The sequence below is a fragment of the Pristis pectinata genome, chromosome 34 (genome assembly GCF_009764475.1).
Source record: "Pristis pectinata isolate sPriPec2 chromosome 34, sPriPec2.1.pri, whole genome shotgun sequence".
In the NCBI taxonomy this organism is placed as follows: domain Eukaryota; kingdom Metazoa; phylum Chordata; class Chondrichthyes; order Rhinopristiformes; family Pristidae; genus Pristis; species Pristis pectinata.
In genome coordinates, this window is record NC_067438.1 from 9,381,992 (window position 1) to 9,401,836 (window position 19,845).

A 19,845-nucleotide genomic window follows, 5' to 3' on the forward strand; every position below is an offset into this window, starting at 1 on the left:
CCAGAAACCGAGAGATCCAAACATCAGACAGAGGGAATGTTGGCCAAGGATTGAAGAGGGGAAGGATTATTACTGTGCGAGAGGTGATGGGGGAGGTTTGAAGCCGGGGGAACCATTAACAACGTCGTTGACTTTGGACTCTAGAATAGAAGTTGGTAATGAATAGGATCCAAGTGAATAGGAATTAGGTTTTGTGGATAAGTTGAGTTTGGAGAAGGAATAGAGAGAGAGAGAGAGAGAGAGAGAGAGACAGTTTCAGTCCCAGGGCACAAGGAACATTTGGGAGGGGTGGTCCAGAGGGCGAAGGGAAGGGAGGGGGACCACAGGGGCAGAGGGACAGTCCCTGTCACAACTATCCACGGGTTCAGAGCAGGTTATTCAAACATCTCCTGATGGAGACGTTGGTGGATTAGGGGTTGTTGTTGTACTTCTGGATTATCTCTGTGGTGACGGGGAGCAGGACCTGGTGTTGATTATTTAGGGGCAGCCAGGTCTGATGGTGGTCAGTTAAACCAGGTGTTCCCCTGGATGTTCACACCCAGTCCCTTGCACTGGAGGGAGTGGAGATGGAGGGTGCACCCTGGGGAGTGAACAGTAACCCAACAGCATCAGGAATAGAAGCAGGACGAGACCATTCGGCCCTTGGCCAATCATTAAGCTCGCTGACCTCAGTGCCACTTTCCTGCACCAGCCCACGTCCCCTGGTTGCCTTCACATCTAAAGATCTCCTGATCTCTGCCGAGAGTGGAGTCAGTGACAGAACCTCCACGACTCCCTGGAGAAGTCCAAAGATTCCCCACCCTCTGAGTTTTCCCATCTGTCCCGAATGACAGAACCCTCATTTTGGGACCATCACCACCCCCGGTTGTAGTTCACTGGCCAGGAGAAACGTCCACCCCCACTCCATGACTGGCAAGCCCCACACAGATGTTGAATGTTTCCAAGGGATCCCCCAACATCCTTGTAAACTCTGGAGGCTACAGGCCTTATCTCTCATTGAATGATTAACCATCCCAGAGATGAGTCCGATGATCCTTTACTGGACCCCCTCAATCACACGTACGTTCTTTGTGGGGTAGTGAGACCTGACCTGGCTGTGTATAATCGGAACAAGAGCTGCCACTCCTGAATCAAATTCTCCTGCAATAAAGGACATTGTGCTGTTCACCTTCTTCATCATTGGCTGTCCCTGCATGTCAACTTGCAGTGATTTGTGTAGCTGGACCTCTGGGTCCCTCTGAACGACAACTCTCAATCTCTCACCGCTCAAGAAACATTCTGCTTTTCTGTTTTTTTGCCTCCCCTACCAGTGTGTATTTTTTCTACTGAGAGGAACAGTTACAATGGGAAGCAGGAGCTCGGCGAGATTGAAAGGAGTGTGATTTCCCACCCCAGTGGCTTTTGAAACATGGACAACGTGATTAGGAATTTGAAAATAACACGGAAATGGATCTGAGAGGGAATCTTTCCCAGGAGAGGGATTTAAAGAGGATCGGAATTTGGGTGGGGAGCATAAGAAAGGAGGTCACCATCATTTTCTTGAAAGCAATTTAAGATGAGATAAGATTTCTTTATTAGGCACATGCACATCGAAACACACAGTGAAATGCATCTTTTGCGTAGAATGTTCTGGGAGCAGCCCACAAGTGTTGCCACTCTTCTGGTGCCAGCATAGCATGCCCACAACTTCCTACCCCGTACGTCTTTGGAATGTGGGAGGAAACTGGAGCACCCGGAGGAAACCCACGCAGACACAGGGAGAACGTACAAACTCCTTACAGTCACCGGTGGGAATTGAACCCGGGTCCTGTGATGGACCCACCAGCAGAAACTGAATGAATTAATAAAGCAACCTGCTGAAGGAAAGGTGACCCTCGCATTCCTTGGGTCCCATGCACCAGTTACCATTGGACTCCCTGGACAACCTCTGCTCTTTCTACATTACATGTCCTACATCCCGATACTCCAGCCTACACCCCCATACAGGTGACAGTTCCATCCTGGACCAGAACACTGCCCAATGCCCGTGAGCACAGTGACATTCCAATCCTCTGCTTTGGGAAACGGGTTCACACTCAAACAGTGTAACGGCAGTGCCACAGCGGGGATTAAGTATTGTCAACATTGGCAGGATGGTTTCAACTGCAGCCCATGACATTGTAAGGATAACACAGAAGAGATGATTTACAGTGGGCTCTTACCTTATCCACTGGACGTGTACACAAGTTGCCTTGTGTTTGGGGCACTCAGTATCACCAGCAGCCTGACCGATCCTGAGTCCATCTCTGTCACCTGGAACACTTGCTCTGTTTGCTCCTGTGTTAAACCATTTGTGTGAACCTCACATTTTAAATGTTCTTGATTGTTTCTCTGTAGCCACGAAGAGGTTCAAGTATTGTCTGCTGATTCTGCTCTTCTGTAACGTTGTGTCTCGTGCTGCTATCCTTATTGCCCTCATTTACTGGATTGCGCTTAAAGGTACGTGAACAAATTTTCTGTCCTTGCATTAAAGTGATCACTGTGGTAATCTGCAGGGAGGTTGGAGTGCGGTATCTCAGTCAGTCCATTGTGAGCTGCTTTATCCAGACCACCATCACCTGCAGTCCTCAGCCCCACAGCTGGCATGGGGAAACCTGCTGGAGGTTCAGACTTTAATGACTGAACATCAGTGGTTCAGTTCAGAACTGCCACCACACCCGGCACAGTTCTGCCCAGTATAGCTCAGTTATGGAAGGGCAGGATGTGTGTCTGGACTCAGAAGGCATCAAAACACTCAAGAGGTCAGGCAGCATCTGTGGAGAGGGGAATAGAGCCAACGGTTCAGATCAATGACCTTTCGTCAAACTGGGAGGCTTTAGAAATAAGTGTTCATTTGCAGAGATGGGGGCGAGGGGCTGTGGAGGCAAAAGGGAAGGTGTGTGGAAGGGTGGACATCCCCTTTCCTTCCCAATCTCTTCCCCACCCCTTTCCCAGTGCTGGTCCCATGTTCTTGAACCCTTCTACCTCTTCCGTTATTGTCACTTTAGCACTGCTTCAGTTTGCACAACTCCACTTTGCACCATTCTGTAGTTTTTACGCTCATCACTGTATTTATTGTTGGATTCATTATCACCACGTATACTGTTTACCCTGTGAGCTCCACACAGGGAATTTCTTTGCACGCTGGGGTATAGGACAATAAATTAATTTGAATCTGAATCTGAGCCTTCTGAGGGCCTGACACGAGTCCACTCATGGCTGGTGAAAGTATTTTTTTAACAAAATAAACTTTATTCATAATAAAAGAAACTATATACAATAATAAAACAGTGCAAACCTTTACATTTGTGTACGGCTGGTCAGAGTATTTTTTTTACAAAATAAACTTTATTCATTATAAAAGACAAACTATATACAATTACAAAACAGTGCAAACCTTTACATTCTTGTACAGATCATTCATTAGTGTTACCTTTTTATATAGAAAACAGCACCGATGCCACACGTGTGGCTCCCTGGAAGCTAACCAGTCCCGTATTTACAATATTTAGGGGCTTTCTCCCTGACCCCGCCCCTCCCTCTCCAGTGGCAGAAGAACCCTAAACTGTCGTCCTTCCCCACCGAGCCTTTGCGTTGGCTGCGCCCAGCTTCAGTGCGTCCCTCAGCACGCACTCCTGCAGCCTGGAATGCCCCAGTAACCGTGATCTCCAGAATTTATCATTTGATGACAGCACCAGAATAACACACAGGCAATGAGACAGCAACAACTTTACAGTGTTGGCACACACCAGCCGAGGCAGCTGGGTTAGTATCTTGGAGTCCTACAGCAGAGGTTGCAGTGGGACCTGGTCATTCCCCTCTCAGAGCAGGCAGGTTTGCAGCTTTGCCTGTGTCACTCACATCGCCAGAACCAATATGTAAAGCACTGCTGGAGAATGGGATTGGTTTGGTTTCATGTTAGGCGCTGTATCAATTGCTGACCATTACTGCTGGATCTTTGTTCCAGGTGCCGACCCTCAATCGGCGGCAGTCTTATGGATTGCGTTTTTCCTGCTTTTGGTTTTGATTCCATTCCATGTTCAAGTGTTAAGCTGGCGGTGTACTGACTGCTTCCAAAACCTGGGTAAGGAGCAAGTCGTTAATTGAGTAAAATTTCCAATGTGTCAGTCAAGTTGCACTCTAATCATCACACGATCTGTGCTTGACAGAAAATTGGAACCAGGCTGTAGTTGGACTGCACGTCACTGTGATCATCATCTCAATCTTTGTCTTAATGAGCATGACTCATCAAAACAGTAAGTGTGTCTATATCCTTCGTCACCATTCATGATAATCAATGTGTTCTTTCTCTCCCATAAGGACTCTGTAATCACTCGCAGTAATGCTGAGTTCAGATCTATCAGCAGCAAATAATTTGTGCAGAGGATTATAAGGATGTATTGAATAGGGGGATAGATGGTGTCCTCCACAGCCAAGAACACAAGCCCTCAAGGTGTTGCCTGTCTGGCGCCTGAGTAAATTCACAACAGCTGAAAAGGAATGTGCAAAGACTGAGTTCAAATCAGTCACCAGGGGTTGGTGCTGGGACCTTCTGTTGTTTGTAATTTAAGTAAACAGTTTGGATGTAATTGTACAACGAGTGGTTAGTAAGTTGGTGTTGTAGACAGTGTAGAAGGTTATGAAACATTACAGAGAGAACTTGACCAGCTTGGTATGTGGGCTAAGGATTGACAAATGGCATTCAATCCAGATAAATGTGAGGTATTGCATTTTGGGAGATTAAACCAGGGTTGGACTTGTACAGTGAATGGTAGGGCCCTGGGGAGTGTCATGGAACAGAGGGACTGAGGAGTACAAGTGCATAGTTCGCTGAAAGCAGCGTCAGAGGTAGATAGGGTGGTGAAGAAGGTCAGGGCATTGAGTATAGGAGTTGGGAAGTTATGTTGCAGTTATACAAGACATTGGTGAGGCTGCACTTAGAGTATTGCCTACAGTTTTGGTCACCCTGTTGTAGGAAGGATGCCATTAAACTAGAGAGAGTGCAGAAAAGATTTCCCAGGATGTTGCCTGGACTTGGGGGCCTGAGTTACAAGGAGAGGTTGCATAGACTAGGACCTTATTTCCTGGAACACAGAAGATTGAGGGGTGACCTGATAGAGGCGTATAAGATCATGACGGGCATAGACAGGGTGAAGGCACATAGTCTTTTTCCTAGGGAGAGGGTGGTAGAAACAAGAGGGCAGAGGTTTAAGACCAGAGGCGAGAGATTTAAAAGGAACATCAGGGGCAGCTTCTTCATGCAAAGGGTGGTGCATATTTGGAACGAGCTGCCAGAAATAGTGGTTGAGGCGGGCACATTAGCAACGTTTAAAATCCATCTAGATAAGTATGTGGATAGGAGAGGCTCAGAGGGCTACGGGCCAAACGCAGGCAGAAGGGATGAGCTCACTGGTCAACACAGTCGGCATGGATGAGTTGGGCCGAAGGACCTGCTTCCGTGCAGTGTGACTCTGTGCCTCAACATGTTGCCTAATCCATATGTGCAATAGTTCAGATTCTAGAGAACAATAACTTGTGCTCACTTGCACCCTTTATGTATGAGAGCTCTCTCTGTTCCTCCTGCACAGTCGTTATTCCTTATGCAACCACACAGTGTTGTTAAATGTGAGGTAGATTTTAATCTCTATTTCTGGTTCTTGCTTACTCGGTGCTGAAATACAGCACTGAGACATCAGCGCCTCAAACCATAGAAATAACTAAGGGGAACAGGGAGGCAGCCTCGAATTTGACCGAATGTGCTTCACTGAAGCACATGAGCAGAAAAGTATAACCGCTGTTTAAATGGTTCCTGTAACTCCCAACTGCAACCCAATGTTCTAAACTCAGTCTCGGTTACTCTGGGTTACAAATGTTCCTGTGCTCTCTGACTCTATGAATCGTTTGGTGTGCACCATGTTAGATCACAGGGGAAGCAGGACAGGTAGGGGGTTAATCTCTAGATTATAGAATAGAAATAGGCATCAGGTGAATTAGCTCGTTACCTGAGGGTCTGGTGTGGGTTACTTTTTTTTTAATTCGCAGGCATCTGGGACAGGAAGGACCTGTACAATGGATTGGCTCCACCTGAGCCACAGTGGGACCCCTATACTAGTGGAAATAGTGGATAGGGAGCTGGCAAAGGCTTTAAACTAGTGAAGGTGCACAGAGATACAAGAACATAAGGAGTCTCTAGATCAACGACAGAAAAAGAAGGTGGTGAAGGAACAAATAAAAGAGGAGACTAAAAGGATGACTGACCCTAAAGTCCTATCAAAACTGAGTTAAACAGTGAACAGCAATGCACAGTGTCTGTAACGAAACAGGGGAGCTGGATGCGATCTTGCATCCAAAGCAATGATCACTGAGACACGGCTACAGGAGGATTGGGACCGGGAATAAAACACGGCCGGGTGTAGCACAGGTAGAAAAGATGAAGAGGTGAAAAGGGGAGACAGAGAGCGATGCTTAGCAGCAATGTAAAGGCAAGAGGGAAAAGGACACCGCTTTAAGAAAGGCAAACGTAGAACCCTTGCGGATCAAGGTGAAAGGTAAAGGATCAATCACACATTAAAGGCAGAATTTACAAACTATCTACGGGTGGAAAACAGCTGATGGAAGAAATATGGAGACAGATTATGGAAGTGACCATCAGAACCAGACGCAGGAGTTGGCAACGTGACTCCTTGAACCTGCTCTTCCATTCAGTAGGAGCACGGCTGGTCTGACCTTGGCCTCGGGCCCACTTCCTGGCCCATGACCCTCAACGTTCCTTCAGATCAAGCAGCTGTCGAGCTCGGCCCCGAATATGTTCAGTGGTTCAGTCTCCAGGGCTCTCTGAGGTCAGAGGGTTCTGAAGGTCCAGGACCCTCAGAAATTGCTTCTCAGCTCCACCTTAACCGTCTCCTTGTGAAACAATGACCCTAGTTCTCAAGACCCCCCACAAGGGGCAACATTTTCTCAGCATGTACCTTGTCGAGCCCCCTTAGGAATGCAAAGAACTGCAGAAGCTGGAAGTTGGAAATAAAAACAAATTGCTGGAAAGTCTCAACAGGTCAGGCAGCACCCGTGCAGGAGGAAAGAGAGAGAACATTTCAGTTCTTCCTCCCTCCATACGGTTTCAATATGGCTGTGCAGGTGGTCAACGAGCAGGTGGCATGCTTGCCTTTATTAGTTCAAGAGTCGAGAAGTTATGTTGCAGCTTTATGAAACTCTAGTCAGGCCGCATCTGGAGAATTGCATTCAGTTCTGGTCGCCCCGTTACGGGAACAATGTGGAGACGGTGCAGAATAGGTCAACCACGGTGCTGCCTGGATTACAGGACAGGTGCTGTAAGGAGAGGCTGGACAAACTTGGGTTGTTTTCCATGGAGCGGCGGAGGCTGAGGGGAGACCTGATAGAGGTTTATAAGGTTATGAGAGGCATAGATAGAGTAGACAGCCGATATCTTTTCCCCAGGGGCAAAATGTCTAATACTAGAGGGCATGCATTTAACGTGAGAGGGGGAAAGTTCAAACAAGATGTGCGGGGCAAGTTTTTTTTACACAGAGAACGGTGGGTGCCTGGAACAAGCTGCCAGGGGTGGTGGTGGAGGCAGATATGATAGAGCCTCTTAAATGCCTCAGAGAGCATGAATATGCAGAGGTTGGAGGGGTATGGACATTGCACAGGCAGAAGGAATTCGTTTAGTTAGGCATTTATTACTAGCTTAATTAGTTCGGCACAACATCATGGGCCAAAGGGCCTGTTCCTCTGCTGTACTGTAAAATATGTTCTATAAGAAAGGAGAAGGACAGAGATTTACTCTTACCTAGACTTCTCACAGTTTCATACTGTTGACCTATAGCAAACTGACCTTGGTTAGGCAAATCACTACACAAATATTAATTAATTAAAAACTCACACTTTATTGTCTCTACGCAAATATCCACATAAATTATGTTGACCCCGGGCCTGCAATTTAAGTCCTCAATGCTATTGTTCCCTTTGTACCAGTACTCACGCAGCCCACCACTCCAATTTATACCAAGGATTATAAAGGACCGAAACAGTCCTTTTAGGTGAGACAGAGATTCACCTGTACCTCCCTTAATATCAGCTACTGCATTCAGTGCTTCAGGTGTGGCCTCCTCTACATTGGCAAGACCAAACGCAGACTAGGTGACCATTTCGCAGAACACCTGCGCTCTGTCCGTAATCACGATCTGCATCTCCCCGTTGCCGGTCACTTCAACTTCCCCTCCCACACTATCACTGATATGTCAGTCCTCGGCCTTCTCCACTGCCAGGAGAATTCCAAGCGCAAACTGGAGGAACAGCCCCGCATTTTCCGTCTTGGAACCTTGCAGCCTAATGACATGAACATTGAACTCTCCCACTTTAGGTGATCCCCACCCCACTTCCCCAAACCCCCAACATACTTCTCTTTCCTCTCCTCTCACCCTTTTTTCTACCTTTTTTATCCTTTCTCTCCTTACCCTTGACCCATCCCCCGGTGGATCTGCTCTCCCCTCCTCCCCCGCACCTGCCCATCTCTATCTCTTACCTGCATCTACCTATCACCACCCTGTGCCCACCCCGCCACCCCTCTTTTGTCCACCTATCACTGCTCTGCTTTTCCCTCCTACATATCGGGCTTCCTCTTTTCCTATCTTCAGTCCTGAAAAGGGTCCTGACCCGACACGTTGACCGCCTGCTTTTCTCCATGGATGCTGCCTGGCCTGCTGAGTTCCTCCAGCATCATCGTGGCTTTCCTCTAGATTCCAGCATCTGCAGTCCTCTACTTCTCTGCTCCAACTTATAACACTGAAGTAGGGGATCTCTCCTTGGCCAAATGGTTGATCCTTCTTCTCCCTGCCCCTGGTATGGGGTCTTTCTTGCGATAGTCTCCGGAGTTCTCGCCGCTTTGCATCCGAAGCCCTTTGTTCTTATTCTCTTTCCTGATCAGTTCAAACTGTTGTGTTTTGATTTTGTTAGCTCTGGCCCCTCTGACTAACGTGTGTCAGTTTCTTATTGGTTCTGGTCCAAGGCAGTGTTGCATTATTGCTCTTCCCCCCAAGTAAGGACGTGTGTCTCACGTCCCTTTCTTTGTCCTCCCTGAGACAGTCCAGTTCAAACCAGTTTGGCCAGGTCAGCCATTTGCTGGGCTCGGGTTACTTCAGGTACAGACACAGACTGCCTTTTTCATAAGCCTACATCTTCTATCTTACCAAAGAACATCTCACAAACAACCTCTTATTTGGAAATGATCTCTAGTTTAGCAGATTATCAGCAGGTGCCTCACTGTTTCCACTTTTAATTGCTTTGATCCAGCTATCCCTGAGCAAAGCCAGTTCACAAAATGGCCGCTGCAGAATAGTCTCACAAAATGGCAGCCTCCATTCCTTCCACCACATGACAAGAATAAAGACATTTGGTTTGTCCACTTCTACTGTCCTTGATTCATTCCAGTTCGATGTTGTTTTTCACATTTTAATTCCGTCACGGCCAACGATACCTTTCATCGAATTCTCCCTTCAACCATCTCTGTTCCGAAGAAATCAACCCAAGCCTGTCCACTTTCCTCACAGCTACGGTGTTCCCAGCAACATCACCCTCTGCAGTGCAATCCCATCTCTCCTGTAATCTGGTGACCAGGACTGCACACAGTGATCATGTTTTGTCCCACTGAGTACTGTAGGTGGTTCTAGCATGACTCCCTGCTCTTGTTTTTTATGCCCCTGCTAATAAAGGGCAGCATCCCTCAGCCTTTTTAATTCCCTTACTGACCTGTCCTGCTTCCTTTAGGGGTCTGTCGACCGATGTTCCATGGTTCCTCTGTTTCTCCTCACCACTCAACATCCTCCCATTTATTGTACATTCACTTGCCTTATCTGCATTAAGTTCCATTTGCCACTTTCCTGACCAGATTATCAGCATCTTCCTAGGGTCTAAAACTTCTCTCCTCGCTGTCAACCACACAGCCATTTATTGTTCATCTACAGACTTCTTCCCCATGTCCTTGTGTTGGGTGCAACTCGGTAAAAGATATCACGAAAAGCAAGGGACAGATGCTTATGTCAGGAGGAAATAGAAAAGCATCCAGAAATGAAAAATGTAAGAATGAGTAGTCAGGATGGATTTCAGAAGGGAAGATCTTGTCTGACCAATCTTATTGACTGTTTGAAGAGGTTAAAGAGAGAGTAGGTAAGGAAAATGAAGTAGATATAATTTGCCTGCATTCAAAGGTTCAGATTAGTGAGAAATAGAATTTGTATCCATAGAACCGTAGAACAATACAGCACAATACAGGCCCTTCGGCCCATCATGTCGTGCTGACCTTCAAACCACACCTAAGACTATCTAACCCCTTCCTCCCACGTATCCCATAATGGACTAATGAATAAAGTTGTGAATGAGACAAACAGTCAAAATAAATGGGTCTTTTTCAGGCTGGAAGGGTGAAGCGCCTCAGGGATCGGTCTTTAACATCAATTATTTATTTGTATAGTGACCTGAAGGAGGTCCAGCTTGAAGTATCCCCGGCTGCCATGACACGAGACAGGGTCGGAGGGCATGATGCAATGAGGATGTTAGGACCTGTAATAGGATGTACGTGAGTTGAGTGAGGGGGCAAAACTCGACAGATGGAGCTGATGTAGGGGAGTGTGAGGTTATGCATTTCGGTAAGAGGCGTCAAAAGGCAGACTGAACGGAAAAGACTGCCAGATGAGAGAAGCAGGCGGGACCTAGATGTTCTTGCGCATGAATTGTAAACCATTAGCAGGCAGGTGCAGGAGTGGTCAGGAAAGCAAATGGCCTTTGCTGCAGTTTGGAGTTTAGAAATGGGGGAAGTATTGTTGCAGTTGTGCAGGCATTGGTGAGGCCACTCCTGGAGCGCTGTGCGACGTTTGGTCCCTATATTTAACAAAGGATATATTGGCATTAGAGAGACACAGTCATAGAGTGATATAGCATGAAAACAGGCCCTTTGGCCTTACTGACCAAGGTGTCCACATAAGCTCTCCCACTTGACCCATATCCCTCAAAACCTTTCCTATCCATGTACTTATCCAAATGTCTTTTAAATGTTGTTATTGTACCTGCCTCAACCACTTCCTCTGGCAGCTCGTTCCATGTACCCACCACCCTCTGTGTGAAGAAGTTGCCCCTCAGGTCCCTTTTAAATCTTTCCCCCTCACCTTAAACCTATGCCCTTTGGTTTTTGTTTCCCTTCCCCTGGGATAAAGACTGTCAGCATTCACCCTCATCTATGCCCCTCATGATTTTATACACCTCTATAAGGTCACGCCTCAATCTCCTATGTTCCAATGAATAAAGTCCTAGCCTGCCCAACCTCTCCCTATAACTCAGGCCCTTGAGCCCTGGCAACAATCTTGTAAGGCATTGTAGGCAGTCCAGAAGAGGCTATTTTCTGGGGAGAGAGGATTGTCCTACCACGATCAATTAAAGAAAGACTTTTGTTGAAGATTAGAAGAATGGGAGGTGATCCTAGTGAAAGGGGGCTGGTAACAGGGCAGATGTTGAGATATTTCCACTAGCAGAGGAATCAAAACAAGCAGACATATTTTCAACAGATTATTGAAAACCGGGGTGTGTAGGAACACCTTGCAGAGGTAAGGGAATCACTGGATTAGAGGGTATGAGCTATAAGGAGAGGTGTCTACCCTAGAAGGCCATGGAGTTTGGATCACGGGGGTGTAAATAAATTTTGAAAGGTCAGGGAATTGAGGGGTCTGGGGAACTGACACAGAAGTGGAGATGATTGTTGCTTGGAAGGTGCGTGCCTGAGGACTCTCAAACTTAAAACAGGCCAATCACTAATTCTCATTACTACCATCAGGCAGGAGGTACAGGAGCCTGAAGACCCACACTCAACGATTCAGGAACAGCTTCTTCCCCTCCACCATCAGATTTCTGAATGGTCCATGAACCCATGAGCAATTTCATTATTCCTTTTTTTTGGTACTATTTATTTATTTTTGTGATTTATAGATTTTTATGTCTTACACAGTACTGCAGCCACAAAACAACACATTTCACCTCATGTGTCAATGATAATAAATTTGATTCTGAAATGAGGCCTGGGGGGGATATCAGATGTGATCATATTGAATGGTTGGGCAGGCTTGCAGGGCTGAGTGGCCTATCCTGCTCCTATTTTCTTCCGTTCTTCCATTAGAGAATGCAGAGACAGGTGTAATTTAAAGAATAGAGTGCGAGCTGGATTCAGAACAGCCAGAGAGTGGAGCAGGTGGTCACTGTTCACCAGGAGAAGGTGGGTTGTGATGTTCCACTTGGATCGATGCTGGGACCACTCTGATTATCAATATATATTAAATGCCCAGATTTTGGAACGTAGAACTATTTCTAAATTTGTGAATGAAATCAAACTGGAGGGATGGTCAGTACTGAGGACACTGCAGCAAGTCACAAGAGGACATTAGTGAACTTGCGGGAAGGGCAAATAATTGGCAGATGACGTTCAATCCAGGCGAACTAAACATAGACCATAGAACAGTACAGCACAGAACAGGCCCTTTGGCCCACAACGTTGTGCCGACATGACTAATCCCTTCATAGCTAATGCCCATATCCCTCTATTTTCCTCTCATTCATGTGCCCATCCAAGCCATTCTTAAAAGCCCCCAATGAATTTGCCTCCACCACCCAATCCAGGCAACGCATTCCAGGCATCCACCGCTCTCTGAGTAAAAAACCTACCCCTCACGTCTGTTCTGAATCTACCCCGTCTCACCTTAAGTGCATGCCAACTAAAGTTGTCCGTTTTAATAAGGAAAATATGGGAATCACTTGTCGCTTGGGAGGTGCAGGTCTAAGGGCCCACAAAGTAGAAACGGATCAATCACGAAAGGCTTGCGGGACAGTTAACAATGAAGCAAAGAAAGCCAACCAAACATTAGGGTTTATTTCCAGAGGGATAGAATTGTAAAGAAAGGAAGTTATGCTTAATGGGGCAAACAAATAAAACTGATGCTGGAATCTGAATCAAAAACAGAAAATGCTGGAAGGACTCAGCCAGTAAAGCAGCGTCTGTAGGAAGAGAGAGCAGTCAAGGTTTCAGGTCTGAGGAACAGTCCCGACCCGAAATATTATCTGGATTATCTTTCCACCAATGTTGCTTGATGGGTTATGCTGAACTTGTTGATGTGTCCTGAAGGGTCTGTGGCTTATATGCGTGGAGCCTCTGTTGGTGGAGGAGGAAGTGTCTGTGTTGTGGATGGCATGAAGAGAGGGAGGCAGTGATGGTGTTTGGAGGGAGGATGGGATGCGGAGGTGGTGGGAAGGCACAGTCCCTGGTGAAGATGGAGAGAATTAACACCAGTGTTGAGCTCCCGCTGCCTCCTTGCCCCTTCTCTAACCCTAACCCTTCCCCTCGGCACCCTGAATGCCCCCGGTGGGCGATGCATCAGCAGTCGGACAGAGACGTCTCCACCCCCTGCAGTCCTGCGTATCAGTGGGGCCAATTGGGATGGGCACCTCCTTTCTCCCTGGCCCTTGATCTCCCTGCAGTAGTCAGTGGGTGGGTTTGGGGTGACCCCGAGCTCTGATGAATGGGTGGGGTTTTCTGACGATGGGTTGGAAGTGGTTGGGCTAGAACCATTGAAACTAAACCTTCTGGAAACTGGTTATTGGGTTTAAAAAGTGTCCCTGACACTTTCTTATGAGACTAATCACACCCACTAACAGTGACAGTCCTTCACGTCCTCATTGCCCTGCAGAGATTGCATGTGATGTTGTCCTGGAAAGCGCCATCTCTGCCGGAGATGTGAGTGGTTGTGGAGACTCGGTCTGAGTAGCTTCACTTTATACATTTTCAGATGCACGTTGTGACAACCTTGCGACCTGGAACATATACTTCGCCACAAGGATCGGCTGTGCGATGTTGTTTCTCTTGTCTGCTGTGGTCCGTCGCTGTAACTACGAAAATCAGCAAAGCCTTCAGCAGTTTGATCCATTTCTGAGGAAGTCGGCCTCAGTGAAAACATTCCACCAGGTATCCCAGTGGTGAGGAGAAACAGAGGGACCATGGACCATCCGTCCACAAAGGATGTAGAACACAGAACATCGAACAGTGCAGCACAGGAACAGGCCCTTCAGCCCACAATGTTGTGCCAAATTGATTAAACTAGTAATTAAACACCGAACTAAACTAATCCCTTCTGTCTACACAATGTCCATATCCTTCCATTTCTGCACATTCATGGGCCTTGTCTAAGAGCTTCTTAAACACTTCTATCGTATTTGCCTCCTCTACTGCCCCTGGCAGTGCATTCCAGGCACCCACCGCCCTCTGTGTGTAAAAAATAACAAACAAACTTGCCCTGCACATCTCCTTTGAACTTTCCCCCTCTCACCTTAAATGCACTCACTCTAGTGTTAAACATTTCGAGTCTAGGAAAAAGATATCAGCTGTCTACCCTATCTATGCCTCTCATAATCTTATCAACTTCCATCAGGTTTCCCCTCAGCCTCTGACACTCCAGAGAAAACAACCCAAGTTTGTCCAACCTCTCCTTACAACACATGCCCTCTAATCCAGGCAGCATCCCGGTAAACCTGTAATGGGGCAACTAGAATTGAATGCAATACTCTGGCCTAATCAGAGTTTTCTAAAGGCAGATGGTTGTGGGGATATCTCCAGCACATTACCTCGTCTGTCCCTGACTGGCTGCTGACATTCCGGAACAGATCCGAGCCGGATTTTGCTGGGTCCTGCTTTGAGTTAACAGTGGGGCTGTGGGCATTTTCAGTATAACTGCGGAACGGTGTTGGGACTTCTAATGGAGCGTAAAAGTCTGGAACTTTCTGGCTGAGCCCCGCCAGTTTCCCACTGCGCCCGCCACTGGACTCCATACACAGCCAAGTGACGGACCACAGACTTTGTGAGATTCCCTGGATTGGGAATCTGCTCTCGGACCTCTGGGTGCAGGAACCCAGAGCCCATTCATTAAGAAAGGGAGGAGGAATAAGCAAAGTTTTAACTCACCTGGTCTTTGAATTATTGAAATATTTTCATTTATTTTTATTCTGGTCAACTTTATTTCAATTTTAATGGCTTTAATCTTTCTTGGAAGGAATGGCTTTGGTAGCTAAGGTTTCTGGAAGGAGTTTGTGGGACAGGGCTTGTTCTGGAACATCCACATCACCCTACAACACTGCCTGATCTCCGCACGGGACCATCTGGGCAGTGGGATTGGCCTTTGGGACCAGAGGGGGTACATCTGGGAGTGGTGAGGACAGGAGGGGGTCCCCACTGGGGAAAATCCGGCCTCTGTCGTCGCCGGACGGTTAGACTCCCGGGGTAACTCAAGGTGAGGTCGATGGGCCTTTGGTATTTCTCATCTGGTGGTTCCAGCATTCTTACAGGCAGGCAGTCCGGAGCAGGGTCAGGGTCCGGGTCGGGAAGGGGACATTCAGGAGCAACGTCTGGAGGCTTCCCGTCCCACGGCGGCTGATTGGTCACTGGAACCTTTCCCAGGATGGGAGGGGTGGGTGAGGCCCACTCCTGGTTCCATGGGGGGAACAGCTGGATGTTCCAGTGGGAGGAGGGCAGGGATGGAGGGTTCTGGGAGGAGGAGATAAATGAGCTGGAGGACATCTTCCATCTGTCACCGCTCCTGTGACAAGACCCAGTGTGAGTTTCCACCCACACATTCCCGGGGTGGGGGGGCTGAAGGGAACCTCGCCCATTGGGAGCAGACGTGGGAAATTGGGGAATGAGCTGCTGCTCGATTGTCTGCCCGTTCATTTTAACTGTTTGGAAATGTGGACTCTGTGGGAATGTCCAATTGATGAGGGTCTGCTGGGAACACGGACACAGGGAATGATGAAGTGAATGGGAACGAGACGGCAGACCTTGTCCCGGGGAAAGCCTCGCTCTCTGAAGACAGGGAATGAGAAGGCGGATTTCCTGAGCCGGCTCCCAGTCCAGGTTGGGAGCCTGTATCCAGACTCCGTGCTCTCCGAGCCCAGGAGTTTCCAGCCAGTGACGGTCACAGGCCGGGGGAGCAGAATTTCCTGATTTGCTCCGTGTGAAACACCTCAGGGGTCACTGTGGGCCCCTGTGGGCAAAGTGACTCTTCCATTGATGGTTTAACCTTTTCCCAGTGTCTGATCCCAGACCTTCCCCCAACCAGTTAACCAGAGATATCGTCAGCACTTGGTGTTCAAACTGAACTGTGAAGAAAGGATGGACTGAAACAGGATAAAATAAAGGAGCAAATGAGAGTCAAATGTTAATTTTTAGAGGCTGGAGATGAGGGACAAATACCCTCTGACTTTATCATGTATCCAGAAGTTAGAATGGATTATTTTATTCTTTGCAGACAGAAGCAGTCATGAACACAGCAGCAGTTTGACCGAAAGAGAAGAGGTATTGTGTTAATAAAAATTCCTGCAAATTTTTGGTGTTCTAAAGGAAAACTTAATATGTTTATATATTCAGTCATTGATTCTCCCTTCTGCTCACTCTCACAAATGCACACTCTCATTGGAATCTTCTGCTGTTGTTACAGCGCCAGTCTCTCAGGCACTGACACACGTGGCCCAGGGGGAATCTCTGCCTGGGATCATTTCTGTTGACGTGCAAGATTTAATGTAGTGTCTGGCTTATCTCAAGGTTTCACCTCTTCTGCATCTGGACATGTTCTCCATGTAAGTACTGGACATATACCATTTCTCCCAGGCTGTATCTGGTTCTGCAGATTGTGGCTGCTTTGGTCTTCACCCTTTGCATCATCTGTTCTGTTTACTTTGCTGTTTCTGCCTGTTTCACTGTCCTGGTCTCTCTGTATTCCATGCCTCCATTGTTTGAATGTGAAGATTTGTCATCATGTTTAACAAACGCTTTGTCCTTCATTTCAGACTAATGAAAAACTGAAAGATTTGATGTTTCCAATTTGGTCATCAAACTGAAACCTGATGCTCTCTGGACACTGACATTGTCTTAACATTGTCTTTGGATTGTCGTGCTTACACGCAATAAATAGATGACCAGGAGAAGATGAAGATGTCTCAAGAAGATAAACTTTCATTTGCAAACAAAAGCTGTGACAGTCAGACAGTCAGTTACTAGTCACCCTCTGAATACTGCTCTCTCTGACTGCCCCCGAGCAAGGCTCGCGGGCCTTTTTTTTATACCTTTTTCATAGCTCAATTACATTGTTACAATCCATCGTGTCGTCTCTTATCTTCACATTCATCTTTCACCATTTGCCTCCTTTCACAGTTGTCTCCTGGCTCACAGTCATTTGTCTTTCACCACAGTCATTTCCTGACTCAATCACGGAGTGCCCCAATTATTTATGGGCATTGGGAGTACTGGTACTAGGCTACAGAACTATCAGTTATAAAACAATACTAGGCTTTAGCTACAAGGCTAACAGTTATAAAACATCACAATGTGTCTGTATTACTTATGGGTTCTAAGACTCGCTGGCACCTGACATCAGTTATGAAAACTATCAGCTACAGAACTGCTACAAAATCATTCGTCGCACTAGCCATAATGACCATTAACTACACAATAGATCAACAGTGTCTTCCTAGGAATGGGCTAACCATCTGTTTAATGAGCTACACTAAATCAAAAGTGTCTCCCTAGGAATGGGCTAACTATTTGTTTAATGAGCTATATGTTTCCCACACTAAGAGTTTCCTGTGCTCGAGCTGGAGAAGAAGGAGGCCCAGTGGCCATCTTAAGGAGATCAGCAGCCATCTTAAACACAGAGCAGACTATGAATAAAAAAAGTATAGCCTCTACTTTCTATAAATTCTATATATTCCCCCTTTGAGACCTAATGGTCTCACATAGAGAGAGAAGTCAAAAGGGCACGGCATTTAGATGCTAAAGCCAATCATCCCAAAAACAGGTATAATGTACTTTCCTTGCACGGGCCCAATGGATTCACTCTCTATTTCCTGAGCCAGAGGGCCAAAAAGCCATCCCTCTGTAACGGAGATGGGGAAAAAAGACCCTGAGGCCCTCACAGACTATTCCCAACATAAGCATAATTGTCGTCCGCAGTGTTATCATCATCATTCGGCACATCTCCCCGAGTCGGATCAGATGTTGTTGCAACTTCCTTTACCGGGGGGTTCGACTCAGCCATTGCCCGAAGTATCGGAAACTGTTTCACTGTGGCGTGCACTAGAAGGGACTTAAAGAGTGGAAGGAAGCAGCACAAAATAAGTTTAGACATAAGCAATGCCATACCCACAACCATTGCAATTTTGGTTAACCAGGCTCCCCAACCACCTAACTTACTTTCCAGCCAATCAAAAAACTGATGTCCAAACCCTGCATTCTGTTTAACCTCTTTCCTCAAATTTTTCAGTTTATTCATCGCCTTAGCAAAGGATCCTTCTGGGCTGGTGTTATTTGGTATAAAAGTACAACAATGTTCCCCAAACTGTACACAGACACCTTCTTTTTTATCTTTCTCATCACTTCCCCCCTTGCACAATGGTCTAGCCCATGTGCCTCTGAAATGAAGGTAGTCAACAAAGGGGTGGGTGCTACCAACAAACCGTCATCTGTGCTCCATAAGCCTTCCTGGTATCGCTTGGCTCCTCTTTATCTCCACATTGTTTGTTCTGCTAGAGCTGCCTTACCTTGTATTTCAATTCTGTCCCCCATTACGGGTTCTGGACTCAGACTCACCTGAGGTGCAATAACAGCCAAACGACATCCAGGGGCTTTCCTGGCTGCTTCATCCGCGGCCTGATTTCCCTTTGTCACTATGTCATTTCTCCTTTTATGCACTTAACACTTTATAACAGCCAACGCTTTAGGTTTCATCATTGCTGTTATTAAATCTAGAATTTGCTGACAATGCTGTATAGGGTCTCCGCTGCTTTTCTTGAAACCTCTGTTTCCATACTGCTCCAAACAAATGACATACTCCATGAGCATATGCTGAATCTGTATAAATATCAACTTTCTCACCCTCCATCATCTCACACGCTGCTGTCAGAGCCTTAATCTCTGCTAATTGAGCTGAACGTGGTTGCGGACAAGCTTCCAGCCTAATTGTTTTAAACTGACACTGATCCTGTTGGACCACTGAAAACCCTGCGTGGTTCCCATCGTGGTCCCAGTAGCAAAAGCCATACACAAACAAAATCTTTTTATCTACACTATCCAACGGTTCTGACTGTAAGTCCGCTCTTAATTTGGCAAATATCATCGTATCCCTCACACACTCATGGGGCTCTCCTTCATAACCAAGTAGAACATAATCAGCTATGTTACTTGTGGTGCACCTTTGTATAGTTATGTCTGGAAATGTCAATAACATCCAAAATGCAACTATCCTAGCTGGAGTCAGTGTAAACTTTCCCTTTTCCAATAATTCTGCTACCTTATGACGTGTGTGCAAAATTACAGGATAACCCATGGTCACAGATGATGCTTTCTCATAAGCATAGTGCAATGCTGCCAGTCCCTGATAACAAGGTGGATATCCCTGGGCTACCTCATCCAGTCTCGCACTATAATATGCTACTGGCTGTTTTGTTCTCCCTATGCCCATCTCCTGTGTCAGCACTGCTGCAGCATAACCTTCCTGTCTGTTAGACACATAGAGATGAAAAACCTTTCCATAATCAGGCAAAGCTAGCACTGGGGCTGACTGCAATTCCTGCTTAAGAGTGTTAAAGGCTATTTCTGCCTCCTCATTCCACTGCAAAACACCCTTCAAGTCTGTATGTCCAGCTTCCTTCATTATTTTCCTCAATGGTGTCACAATTTCAGCATATTCTCCAATCCAGTCTGAACTGTATCCTGCCATTCCCAAAAATGTTATC

The 19,845-nt window shown here is 46.7% G+C and overlaps 1 protein-coding gene across 6 annotated transcripts in view; it reads left to right on the top strand.

Annotated features, from left to right (window-relative positions):
* LOC127585772 (leucine-rich repeats and immunoglobulin-like domains protein 1) overlaps positions 1-17,212 on the top strand; it is a 34,367-nt gene extending 17,155 nt beyond the window's left edge. For 4 of the 6 annotated variants that reach the window (XM_052043448.1, XM_052043447.1, XM_052043444.1 and 1 more), the window contains 6 exons: positions 2,377-2,478; positions 3,986-4,102; positions 4,188-4,274; positions 13,857-14,032; positions 16,365-16,411; positions 16,554-16,689. In XM_052043448.1, the coding sequence (XP_051899408.1) occupies positions 2,377-2,478; positions 3,986-4,102; positions 4,188-4,274; positions 13,857-14,032; positions 16,365-16,397 (515 nt within the window). In that variant the 3' untranslated portion in view covers positions 16,398-16,411; positions 16,554-16,689. Of the gene's footprint in view, positions 1-2,376; positions 2,479-3,985; positions 4,103-4,187; positions 4,275-13,856; positions 14,033-16,364; positions 16,412-16,553; positions 16,693-16,902 lie in introns of those variants that run through there. The other 2 variants (XR_007958593.1, XM_052043445.1) reach the window with 2 other exon arrangements.
* The last annotated feature ends 2,633 nt before the right edge of the window (positions 17,213-19,845 follow it).